This window comes from Triticum urartu, unplaced genomic scaffold, assembly GCF_003073215.2.
Source record: "Triticum urartu cultivar G1812 unplaced genomic scaffold, Tu2.1 TuUngrouped_contig_6791, whole genome shotgun sequence".
Lineage (NCBI taxonomy): Eukaryota > Viridiplantae > Streptophyta > Magnoliopsida > Poales > Poaceae > Triticum > Triticum urartu.
In genome coordinates, this window is record NW_024117580.1 from 71 (window position 1) to 12,721 (window position 12,651).

The 12,651-nt window shown below is 41.7% G+C and overlaps 1 protein-coding gene across 1 annotated transcript; it reads left to right on the plus strand.

The window, feature by feature from the left end:
• The first annotated feature begins 1,536 nt into the window (after positions 1-1,536).
• Positions 1,537-5,888, plus strand: LOC125531091 (vacuolar protein sorting-associated protein 2 homolog 2-like). The gene is made up of 11 exons (XM_048695498.1): positions 1,537-1,754; positions 2,163-2,207; positions 2,567-2,601; positions 3,407-3,457; positions 3,546-3,650; positions 3,745-3,816; positions 3,950-4,021; positions 4,925-5,005; positions 5,232-5,267; positions 5,352-5,416; positions 5,547-5,888. Exons 1-11 carry the CDS (start codon positions 1,721-1,723, stop codon positions 5,638-5,640), a joined length of 690 nt encoding a protein of 229 aa, XP_048551455.1. The 5' UTR covers positions 1,537-1,720; the 3' UTR covers positions 5,641-5,888.
• Positions 5,889-12,651: the final 6,763 nt, after the last annotated feature.

Sequence of the window (12,651 nt, forward strand, 5' to 3'; positions counted from 1 at the left end):
TATGCAGGGCACCACAACCGCGAGGGGGAAACCTGCGTTTTCCCGGGTTAAGGTCGGGATTTTGCCGCGCCCCCTAAAATTTTTTGCGGGCCGGGCGGGATGCGGGATCTGATCGGGCTGGTTTTTCCACCCCGACCCGCATTTTGACGGTTATTTTACGGGTCGGGGCGGGATGCGGGGTCTGCTAGAGTTGCTCTAAAAAGGATTCGACCAGTCCCACGACGTCGTCACCATTTCCTCCCACGCCATGTCGTGTGATTGGGCCTAGTAGTTTGCCGCCCGTCTTTCCTCCTTGCACATGTGGATACCATGGAGGGATTGTACCTGCGATGTTGTGACGAACCATTTGAGAGAACTACGAGGAAATGTTTAAGGGATTCACGAGGAGGAGACAGAGATGCACTTCACAACTCTTCTTCTGTTGTCATGATTGTGCGTCTAGTGGTAAAACTAGTTCCGTGATCTATCTACACAACATGTTCCTGGTTCATGCAGTGGAAAATTTTCTTTTGCGACCGCGTGCCCTGACCACAACACCCCAGTCCCTCCAACAACACCTGGATGACAAACCATCTTTCAATTTATTTTACAATTCCCACTAGAGATAATGTGTGAACCCGTTCAAAGAGAAGCCCTCAAAAAATGGATGTGTTAAGAAAATCATGGCAACCGAGGGGGGCTGAAGAGGGTCTTTCAGACATTGATTTTCCATACATCTTAAAACTTTAATGTTTTTCAGTTTTCATGTCATTTTCTTATTAGATTTGTACCATTTTAATATTATTTGGACCAATATATTAACAAGGCACCATGAAGGCTAGTGATCCCACTTTTCTTCTAAGTTGCACCCTCCCCCTCGAGATTGACGGGTGGGACCCGGATCACTAGCATTAAGACAAGTCTGGGGCAAATCATCAAACCCCATGTAAAATGGGGCAAATGATTCTAATCCCTTCAAAAAGCCTTAGCCTTAAAGGATCTCTCTCCCTAGTAGAATTCCTAAAGGAAAAAAGATACGCGGTGACATAATTGCTTCTCAGAAAGGCATTTTACATTGCAATGATTTATTTCCATAAAAAGAATGAGTAAATCTCTCTCAGAGAGGAAGGGAATAAATTTCCGAATTTTTTATCCGGGCATGATATTGGGAACAACCGTAAAATCAGCTTCCGTAAGAAAATAAATAAATGAGAAGAAGAAATAGAATAGAAACAACGAATTATAAGTAAGCAGTCCAAACAATTAAGAAAAACAATTAAAAAACGAATAATAAGTAAATGAATAAAAATTGAAAAGGAAAGGCCGGCAGACAGGGAGAAGTGGGAGGCGCTCCTCCCGTGCAGCGTGTCTATCCGCACGCACAGCCGCTGCCGACACAGCCGAACCACCCAGCTGACGGAGCGGGACCGCATGCCCTCCGGACCCACGCCTCATGGGAGAAGCCTGAACCGCACTGGTGCTCCCGGAATTAAGCATTCTGTTCAACGCTGCAACGGCTACTACTAGAAAGCCCAAAAAGCCTGCGAAGTGCCCGTTGGGCTCGGCGCCGTCATCCCACGCTCGCACAAAGACAGGGGAAAAAAGAGGGATCTCTCTCTCTCTCTCTCTCTCTCTCTCTCTCTCTCTCTACTCCTCTGTGCGCTTGCCATTTTCCCCAAATCTGTCAGAGAGGGAGAGAGCTAGGTTTTCCCTGCGCCCGAGCGATCCAGCAGGAGCGGCCATGAACATCTTCAAGAAGAAGGTCGACCCCAAAGGTACGGCCCGGTTCCTGGATTCGCGTTGTTCTTTTGGTTTAGATTGGGGGGTTTCGGCGATTCTAGCGGGGTTCTAGCCTCGCCTCGATTCGTCCCCCCTTCCCGTCCCGCCGATTTGGTCGATCTGCGGCCCGGGCTTCGGTGATGCGGGCGTTTCTGTGATCCAAAGGCGAGATCTTTGCTGGATTTCGGCCTTCTAGAACCGGATTTTTTGTCCCCGGCTGCTTCGATAGGTAGGGTTTTAGGGTCACCTAGCGCTTGCGCGGATGGAGGATAAATCGAGAATGTTCTGGGTGTCGGAGTGGGGAAACTCGCTGAGTTCATTCATGGGCGTGCAAATTGTGAATTAACTGGCAGTGTGGAGTTTGGTGTCGCCAACTAATGGCCTGATGCTTTTGTCACCTGCAGAGGCTCTCAGGACGAGCAAGCGAGAGATGTCAGTCGCCACAAGAGGTGAGAGCAAAATCTCCTCTTCTTTTCCTTCCGGTGTTCTGTCAACTTGTCCCAGGCATTCCCTTTAGTTCTTATTGCTCCCTAACATACATGGCTTAAATACCACTGATTCACCAGCGTTATTGTGAATTTTTTTATGTAAGTGACATTTGAACATGTGCTATATTAACAGCAAACCTGCACAAGTTCAGAAATCGGCGTCTTTTTTTAAAGGCAATCGATGATATATCATGTAACAGAGTTTCACTGAATAAGATTACAACCGACAGTGATACTACCTTAAGTATCAGCTCTTGAAGAAAAATGTAGTTGGCAATGTGCTAATTTCTGACACCATTTCTCTCCTTTTGCATTTTTAGGAGTTGAGCGAGAGATTGGCTCCCTGCAAATGGAGGTATGTAGTAAGTGAAGGGCCTTTTCTTGTTCTTTCCACAAGGCAAACAATGGGCAGATTTCACAAAGTTGCTTGGTTGGGTTGAACCCACTGTTCTCACATAGTATGAGTAATTGATTAATACAAACAATATGCTACCGTCATACTGAACTAGATTGCCCATAGGAATTTTTTCTTCTACCAGGAGTGTGATAGTAGTTCCACTGCAATACTGAACTAGAGTAGAATGGATGTCAAGCTCCCACCACACAATAGAGGCCAGACTGACTGCGTGGAGATTAGGTAGCACTGCCACTGTTGATATTATTCAATTATTATGCTTCTGGTGTGCAATGAACCAGACAGCAGGTTTGCTCCTGAGATGTTTTTCGATAATACCTCGAAAATAGCTCACTGTTATTTGTTTTTGGATCTTTGTTCAGGAATTAAAGCAACAAATTGCAAATCTGATCAGTGCCATATTGCAGTTGATACTTCATTTTGGACCTTGCACTTAAATTTCTGTCTTGGTTTTCTTTGATAAAATTGCGTTAACCAAGTGAATATTGTGCTAAAATATTGTTATTTTTGCAACTGAAATGCTTATACACATTTTTATTGAGGCTGTGAGGTGCCTCAAACACCTAGAGGTCTTCATGCTGCTGCCATACCCTCATGCTCTAGGAGTGGAAACCACAGCAGTTTAGTCCAGAAAGGGCGTGAAACAGCAGCATCACTTTGCATCTTTACTTATTATTACTGTATCATTATGGCTTGTGTGTATTGTATTGTTTTGTTTCCTAACGCCGTAGTGGTACCATTCCAGGAGAAGAAGCTAGTTGCTGAGATCAAGAAGACTGCCAAGACTGGAAATGAGGTAAGTATGCTAGGATTTTGCGTAAGATCCCTAATCCATAACAATTTTCTTATTGATGTCTTACAATGCGTGTTCTGTATTGCTATAGGCTGCAACCAAAATTCTAGCCCGGCAACTAGTCAGGCTTAGGCAACAAATCGTCAATTTACAAGGTACACGGGCGCAGATACGTGGAGTAGCTACTCACACACAGGTATGCCTAGCTTTCAGTTTGATTTATACAGCTGCAAATTTTGAGCACGGACAGAATAAACTTACTACTGTGTGTGAACTATCTATTTTTCAAGGCAATGTATGCTGGAACTTCAATATCTGCTGGAATGAAAGGCGCAAGCAAAGCGATGGCAGCAATGAATAAGGTATGACGAAAGACAGCCATGGTTGGTTGGCTGTTCTTTAACTATCGATCTTTGCCAATCTCTAGTCAATCTTTTCCTGTGAACTTATTTGTGAACTGTGTATCCTGAGATGGTTGGTGCAATTTTTTTTCAGCAATTGGAACCAGCGAAGCAGATGAAGCAGATGAGAGAATTCCAGAAGCAATCATCTCAATTGGACATGACGGTAATAGCATTTCGGACACTCTTTAATTGTTTATTGTGGTGTTAAGGGCAGATGCTTAGTTAAATCGCATTATATAGATATGTATGAGTTAGCCATGATGGTAATAAAATTGTGGACATATGCCTTATTTCTTTACTGTAGTGTTAAGTCGTTACTCTTAGATATATCACATTATGTAGATGTGTTTGTTGGTTAGTTATTACTTGCTTAGCACATATGAATAAACTAGATCAGGGAGCCCAGACCAGATGCAATCTTTGTTGCCTGGGGATGATTCATCCATTTATTGTATTTACTGTGGATTTCTTATGATCTACACTCTTATGAGCATTCTGAGATGTCATCCACTCAAATTGTTAGTGCTTCCATTCATCTTTTCTGAGATTTCATTTTGTAAATTTGTACGCAGATTGACTACGTTTCCCTTCATTGTGCCGTTTCAAATATTCTTTAGAAGTATGAATCAGTACAGCATCTTAGTATAATTAGTTGTTTCATCCTATTTATTGTACAGCAATCATTGTTTTCTGTGGACGATTCATCCTATTTATTGTGGACTTTTCATGATCTACAGTGTATGAGCATTCTGAGATATCCACTCAAATTGCTCACTCCATATCCATGTGTTCTGAGAATTCCTTTTGTAATTTTGTACACACATTAGCTATGTTTCCCTCCATTGTGTCGTTTCATATATATCTATGAATCAATACAGCATCTTAGAATAGTTAGCTATTTCAGTGTCTTCATAACTTATTTGTCAGTTCGGTCAGATATGTCAGTATTCCTACAGATGTACTCAAAGAAATGTTCTAGCTGTCAGCTTGAGATCAATAACTTATTCCCAAGATCCCTTTAAATTGTTTTTTTTTCTGAAAATTAAGATCAACTATTTCCATGCAGCTTGAGATGATGTCTGATGCCATCGATGAAACACTAGATAAGGATGAGGCTGAAGAGGAAACAGAAGAGCTCACGAACCAGGTAAAATGCTAATTATATTCTGCATTTTGACGAGGGAGAGCGTTTTGGCTCCCTGGTGGGCAATCATTTTTGGCACGGTTGTTAGCTGCCTGGCAAAGCTAACTTTCTTACATGTTTGCTACCAAACGGATCCCCTCATTGCTAAGCAAGATTAAACAAGACCTTGTATTGAAACGTCCCCTAACTGTTTCATGATATGTGATATATCCCTCTGCCCTCGATGCAGGTTCTGGATGAGATTGGTGTTGATGTGGCTTCTCAGGTAAATACACCTGTTCATTCTACACTACCAGCGTGCTGAATCTTAATTCTAAATGCTGATTTTGAGGCATTCGTGATACTGCAGCTGTCTTCTGCACCTAAAGGCCGTATTGGAGCCAGTAACAAGAAAGCCGAGAACAACCAAGCACGGTATACAATCATTTCTCCCCCCACAATCATAGCTAAAATGTCCATCTCAACAGATGAGCAAACTGTGTTCTTTTATTCTGGGCCTCTGTATCTGTTTGCCTTTTACCTGATGGAAATGTCATGCTATCAGGAATGCGGCTCCAGCGAAAAATGTGGCGCCTGAACCTAATGCCGCTGAAGTTGATGATCTGGAGAGGAGACTGGCATCTCTCCGCCGCATCTGAGTTGCTGCTGCAAGAAAGTTTATATAGCCTTATATATGTAAATCTGTTTACTGGTGCCTTGTTTCCAAATTCTGGTAGCTTAATATTGTAACCAGGAAACAAGCTAGTACATGTGACTTGATAGAACCTGAATTTTCTGTTTGGTGTAGCATAAACTGTCGTGTTGCCAATCAAATGTGGCTGAAAAGAAATATGGTGGAGCATAAATTATTTATGAAGTGAACAAATTACACAAGTTTAGGGCACAATTACGGGGAAGAAAATAGAAGGACCCTGCGCATGTTTTCTTTTTGCCTGGCCAAACACTTGAGAAATTGCAGGCAACATATGATGATGATTCACAACTAATATCAAACACACCGAATGACCCTAGGGGACGAGTATTTAGAACGTGATGCCTGTGCAAGTGAAAGTACTATGCCCCATGCCTCTATTTTCATCGTTGTTATACATTTTTACACTATGCTTGCTACTTCTAAATAGCTCTTTAAATTTGTGCGAAAATACGATCTCTTGCTTTTAATCAATTTCTCTTTTAAGGACAGCTCTTCTAGTTTGTTTTGCTTGACGCTTTTGGGATACTTACCCGAAGGTGCTACACTACCATGTGTGTCTTGCAGGCCATCAGGGCTGACGGTGATTCACCTTCTATATTACATACAGCACAAGCATGGCAACCGAGGACTCCACTCAACTTCCATTTCCCACATCTACGTGTCCTATTGAACAACTTGACTTCACAACTTTCTTGGCCACTCATCACCTGATAAACACAAACTCTGGATGTATATGGTGTGTAGTATTTCACTCTAGCCTTTGCTCTCTCCAACTTCTTACTCATGACTGGAGTAGTCTCCCAGCCTGCACTTTCTGCTCCACTTTGTTTTAGAGCCATTCTTGTCATGATTCTGGTCCTAATGAGTTCTATCATTGTAACAATAGGCTTGTCCCTGTAATCCAAGATATACTTGTTTAACACATCAGATGAACTGTTGACAACCAGATCCGTTTTAGACCTTGGACTTAGCATGCCGGCTGATTTGTTGATTAGGAAGAGGAGACTGGCATCTCTCCGCCGCATCTGAGTTGCTGCTGCAAGAAAGTTTATATAGCCTTATATATGTAAATCTGTTTACTGGTGCCTTGTTTCCAAATTCTGGTAGCTTAATATTGTAACCAGGAAACAAGCTAGTACATGTGACTTGATAGAACCTGAATTTTCTGTTTGGTGTAGCATAAACTGTCGTGTTGCCAATCAAATGTGGCTGAAAAGAAATATGGTGGAGCATAAATTATTTATGAAGTGAACAAATTACACAAGTTTAGGGCACAATTACGGGGAAGAAAATAGAAGGACCCTGCGCATGTTTTCTTTTTGCCTGGCCAAACACTTGAGAAATTGCAGGCAACATATGATGATGATTCACAACTAATATCAAACACACCGAATGACCCTAGGGGACGAGTATTTAGAACGTGATGCCTGTGCAAGTGAAAGTACTATGCCCCATGCCTCTATTTTCATCGTTGTTATACATTTTTACACTATGCTTGCTACTTCTAAATAGCTCTTTAAATTTGTGCGAAAATACGATCTCTTGCTTTTAATCAATTTCTCTTTTAAGGACAGCTCTTCTAGTTTGTTTTGCTTGACGCTTTTGGGATACTTACCCGAAGGTGCTACACTACCATGTGTGTCTTGCAGGCCATCAGGGCTGACGGTGATTCACCTTCTATATTACATACAGCACAAGCATGGCAACCGAGGACTCCACTCAACTTCCATTTCCCACATCTACGTGTCCTATTGAACAACTTGACTTCACAACTTTCTTGGCCACTCATCACCTGATAAACACAAACTCTGGATGTATATGGTGTGTAGTATTTCACTCTAGCCTTTGCTCTCTCCAACTTCTTACTCATGACTGGAGTAGTCTCCCAGCCTGCACTTTCTGCTCCACTTTGTTTTAGAGCCATTCTTGTCATGATTCTGGTCCTAATGAGTTCTATCATTGTAACAATAGGCTTGTCCCTGTAATCCAAGATATACTTGTTTAACACATCAGATGAACTGTTGACAACCAGATCCGTTTTAGACCTTGGACTTAGCATGCCGGCTGATTTGTTGATTAGGAATATGCCTGACCCAAGGCCATGCATCCTTGTTGTACTTCTTCAAGTACCTATGTTGTGCTTGCTATTGAGAAAAATTCTACTCATTAATTCTATTCATTATTGAGAAAAATCCCAGCCTGCACTTTCTGCTCCACTTTGTTTTAGAGCCATTCTTGTCATGATTCTGGTCCTAATGAGTTCTATCATTGTAACAATAGGCTTGTCCCTGTAATCCAAGATATACTTGTTTAACACATCAGATGAACTGTTGACAACCAGATCCGTTTTAGACCTTGGACTTAGCATGTCGGCTGATTTGTTGATTAAAAATATGCCTGACCCAAGGCCATGCATCCTTGTTGTACTTCTTCAAGTACCTATGTTGTGCTATTGAGAAAAATTCTACTCATTAATTGTGCTAGCATATATACAATCTTGTCAAAGTAAACTTTGGAGACCACTCCCTTGAATTCAACATATGAGGAAATGGCTAGAACATGTCTTCTGCAGTACCTTGTTGTGCCATTGGGAAAAATTCTCATATGCCACCCACAAGTCCCTTTTGCCTATCAGACATATGTGTTCACCCTCCATGCCTCTCCCTGTCCTATTGCAGCCTCAAGTTGTCTCAAAAACCATGTCCAAGTAGAAAGATCTTCGATGCTCAGAACTGCAAAGGCCAATGGGAACATGTTGTTCCCATACCTATAGATGCAGTAAGCACTTGCACACCATTTGCAAACATCACAAAATAGCCATCCAGGCCAATGAAAGGCCCGCAACCATTTAAAAACCCTTTAATTTGATGCACAATAATTCGTTATTCGAAAGACATGTTGCGAACATGTAATTAAGCACTTCTTGAACATAAAAAATGTTGCACACAAATATATTTGCACTGTGCCATGTCTCTTGGCATTGGGCTAATGCCAAAAAGTTGATTAGTAACCGCCGCGCAGTTATCCCATTCTAACGTTGATCTCAGGCACATTAAATTATGGGTCATCTTGATCTTGTTTAGTTGCATTTATTTACGCTCACCCGCTGCCTTATATTGTTTAACCCTGCAACTCCTTTAATCATTTGTTTCCAGTTGTTGATCCATCCCTGCCAACTCATCGCTGGTGTTTTGTTAGGAGAAGTTGGTGTACCTGGCAACTGGGAGACGGGGAGAGCGATGTGGCGGGGATATTTTTTTTCAATAAAGAGTGTTTTTATTAACTCAAAATGTAGCATTAAGAAGATACAAATCATGATGAGTAACACCCGAGCTCTGCATAGCTAGGATGCACACAACCAAACACAAACAGTCTGAAAGAAAATAAAAAGGCTGACATATCGGTACTAGTAGAGTCAAATAGAACCGTCACTATACCTATGTCGAAGAAGGTGATGGGCCGATAAGGAAGTTATGTTGTCACCCATGTTGAGAAAAAACCTCCATGACCACTCGCTCCAATTACGTACACACCGCCTTGAACAAAGGTTGGAACTCCGTACGGTGAATCATAGACCACGTATGAAGCGATTGCGTACAACGGAAAATAACCTGCAAAGGAGAAGAGTTTTTGTCATTAAAAATCAGATCATTTATACATAGCCAAAGCGACCATAATAAGGTATACGCTCCCACTCTTATTAGCGTTTTGAATCTGTAACGAATATCGTTTAGCCAATGACCAAAAATATTGGCAACACCTATGGACGGATAAAGATTAGACGCTATTTGGATGATTGACCACGTAAAACGCGCAAACTTGCACTGGAAAAAGAAGTGTCTGGTTGTCTCGTCATGAGTACAAAAGCCACACTTCTTGCTTCCATGCCAGTTGCGACGGGCGAGGTTATCTTTGGCTAGCACCACTCCCTCCCGAAGATACCACATGAAGATCTTAATTTTCAGTGGAACCTTCGATCTCCAAATAGTCTTGTTATTATCCACTGGGACCTTTGAATGCATGAGCGCACGATACATCGAGTCGACTGTGAAGGACCCAGATGTAGTGAGGTTCCAGCGGAACACATCTCATCCTTGTGTCAGGTTAATCGTATCTAGTCGGGACAAAAGATGTTGCCATTACATAAGACGGGGGCCAATCAAATCCCGCCTAAAGAAATATTTGGTGGAAAGGAATTGAGCACCTGCGCAAGAGTTTCATTCTTATCACGAACAATGCGGTGCAAAGCTAGATGTTGTTCTCGGAGACTGGCATTGCCTAGCCAGATGTCTTTCCAGAAACGAATCTCAGACCCGCTTTAATCGCGAAAGATCTAAAGCAGGAAAGATATTTCTTTTCCGCCATTAGACCTGCACAAAAGTGTGAATCACCAGGTTACATTGAACAATCATTTACTAAGTAGGGCAGCATTGTCCAAAGACACATGCATGCAGAGGATCAGTCATTTGCACCTGGACTTTACCTCAGGCCGCAATATATATAAATACCAAAAATAAGTAAATAAATATAACATGCTCACGAGTACATGAAAATAAATCACAGAAATAAGAAAATGGTCATCAAAGAAAGATAAACCAAACTAACCCTTGCAACATCGGTCTAACTATCTACTCCTCTGTCAATGGTGATATAAACTATCTTATATTTGTTTAGAGAGGAAGTATATCATAGTCACTCATTATTTTTCTCGCATGTACCTCAGTGATGCCAATGTGAATGGCGGAGACCCAAGACTTCGTCTACATGATTACAACAATTATATCTTTGTCCAGCTCTTAAGTGACCCCAACAAACATATCGGTTATTTGAGCCTTTCCATTGCTCCTCGACTTGCAATTGCTTTAGAATACTCACAAAAATACAAAATTAGATAAATCCAATGACTTGATGCAAGTATGAAGATAGTTTTTAAAATTAGACTTGACTTGTCACTTTCGCTCTCCTTCAGCACTTAACAATTTTCATTGATCTAGGATAAGAGTTACAAAAGCCACACTTCTTAACTTCCATGCCAGTTGCGACGGGCGAGGTTATCTTTGGCTAGCACCACTCCCTCCCGAAGATACCACATGAAGATCTTAACTTTCAGTGGAATATCCGATCTCCGAATAGTCTTGTTATTATCCACTGGGACCTTTGAATGCATGAGCGCACGATACATCGAGTGGACTGTGAAGGACCCAGATGTAGTGAGGTTCCAGCGGAACACATCTCATCCTTGTGTTAGGTTAATCGTATCTAGTCGGGACAAAAGATGTTGCCATTACACAAGACGGGGCCAATCAAATCCCGCCTAAAGAAATATCTGGTGGAAAGGAATTGAGCACCTGCGCAAGAGTTTCATTCTTATCACGAACAATGCGGTGCAAAGCTAGATGTTGTTCCCGGAGACTGGCATTGCCTAGCCAGATGTCCTTCCAGAAACGAATCTCAGACCCGCTTTAATCGCGAAAGATCTAAAGCGGGAAAGATATTTCTTTACCGCCATTAGACCCGCACAAAAGTGTGAATCACCAGGTTTCTAGTAGGTCCGAGACACATTGAACAATCATTTACTAAGTAGGGCATCATTGTCCAAAGACACATGCATGCAGAGGATCAGTCATTTGCACCCGGACTTTACCTCAGGCCGCAAAATATATAAACACCAAAAATAAGTAAATAAATATAACATGCTCATGAGTACATGAAAATAAATCACAGAAATAAGAAAATGGTCATCAAAGAAAGATAAACCAAACTAACCCTTGCAACATCGGTCTAACTATCTACTCCTCTGTCAATGGTGATATAAACTATCTTATATTTGTTTACAGAGGAAGTATATCATAGTCACTCATTATTTTTCTCGCAGGTACCGCAGGTACCTCAGTGATGCCAATGTGAACGGCGGAGACCCAAGACTTCGTCTACATGATTACAACAATTATATCTTTGTCCAGCTCTTAAGTGACCCCAACAAACATATCGGTTATTTGAGCCTTTCCATTGCTCCCCGACTTGCAATTGCTTTAGAATACTCACAAAAATACAAAATTAGATAAATCCAATGACTTGATGCAAGTATGAAGATAGTTTTTAAAATTAGACTTGACTTGTCACTTTCGCTCTCCTTCAGCACTTAACAGTTTTCATTGATCTGGGATAAGAGTTACATCATCTGCTATAGCAGCATGAATAAAATCTGGGGGTTCTTGTCACATTTGGTCCCGTACTAGATTTAGCTAACATATGGGCTGCCCTATTAGCCTCCCTAGGATAATGTGAAAAAATTACATGAGTAAAATTGTGACAAAGGAAAGTGCACTCCTCATAGATAGCTGAAAGTGCTAGTGATCGACTAGAGGGGGGGGGGTGAATAGGCAATTTTTATGAAAGTCTTCAAAACATGTGAGTTTCGGAGACAAACGATAGAAATAAACCTATTATCATGCAGCGGAAGGTAGACTACACTAGGTAAACCATAGTCATGTATTCAATGAAGTGAAAGCACAATGACAAATAGCAGCTAGGCAGTAAGGATAAGGTAGGAAGATGTCGAGAAGCCAATCAGTACACGTAATCACTTAGTGAAGTCAAATGGTGATGCTATCGTACAATGACTTCACAAGAACCAGCAGTAAGTAAGGGAAGGGAAGGATGAAACCAGTGACTCGTTGAAGACAATGATTTGTTGGACCAGTTCCAGTTGCTGTGACAACTGTACGTCTGGTTAGGGAGGCTGAGATTCAACTCAGAAGACCTCGTCTTCACCTTATTCCCCTTGAGCTAAGGACACCCAGTCCTCGTCCAATTACTCTGGTAAGTCTTCAAGGTAGACTTCCAAACCTTCACAGACTTCATTCACCGGTGATCCACAATGACTCTTGGATGCTCAGAACGCGACGCCTAACCGGCTAGAGGATTCACAGTCCTCAAGTGTAATATGTCTTCA

What these genes read in the sequence shown, in the direction of transcription:
- LOC125531091 (XM_048695498.1), top strand. Translation starts at nt 1,721, where the DNA reads ATGAACATCTTCAAGAAGAAGGTCGACCCCAAAG. An exon ending in CTGCCAAGACTGGAAATGAG is followed by an intron (nt 3,458 to 3,545) that starts GTAAGTATGCTA and finishes GTATTGCTATAG; the next exon opens with GCTGCAACCAAAATTCTAGC. An exon ending in CAGAAGAGCTCACGAACCAG is followed by an intron (nt 5,006 to 5,231) that starts GTAAAATGCTAA and finishes CCCTCGATGCAG; the next exon opens with GTTCTGGATGAGATTGGTGT.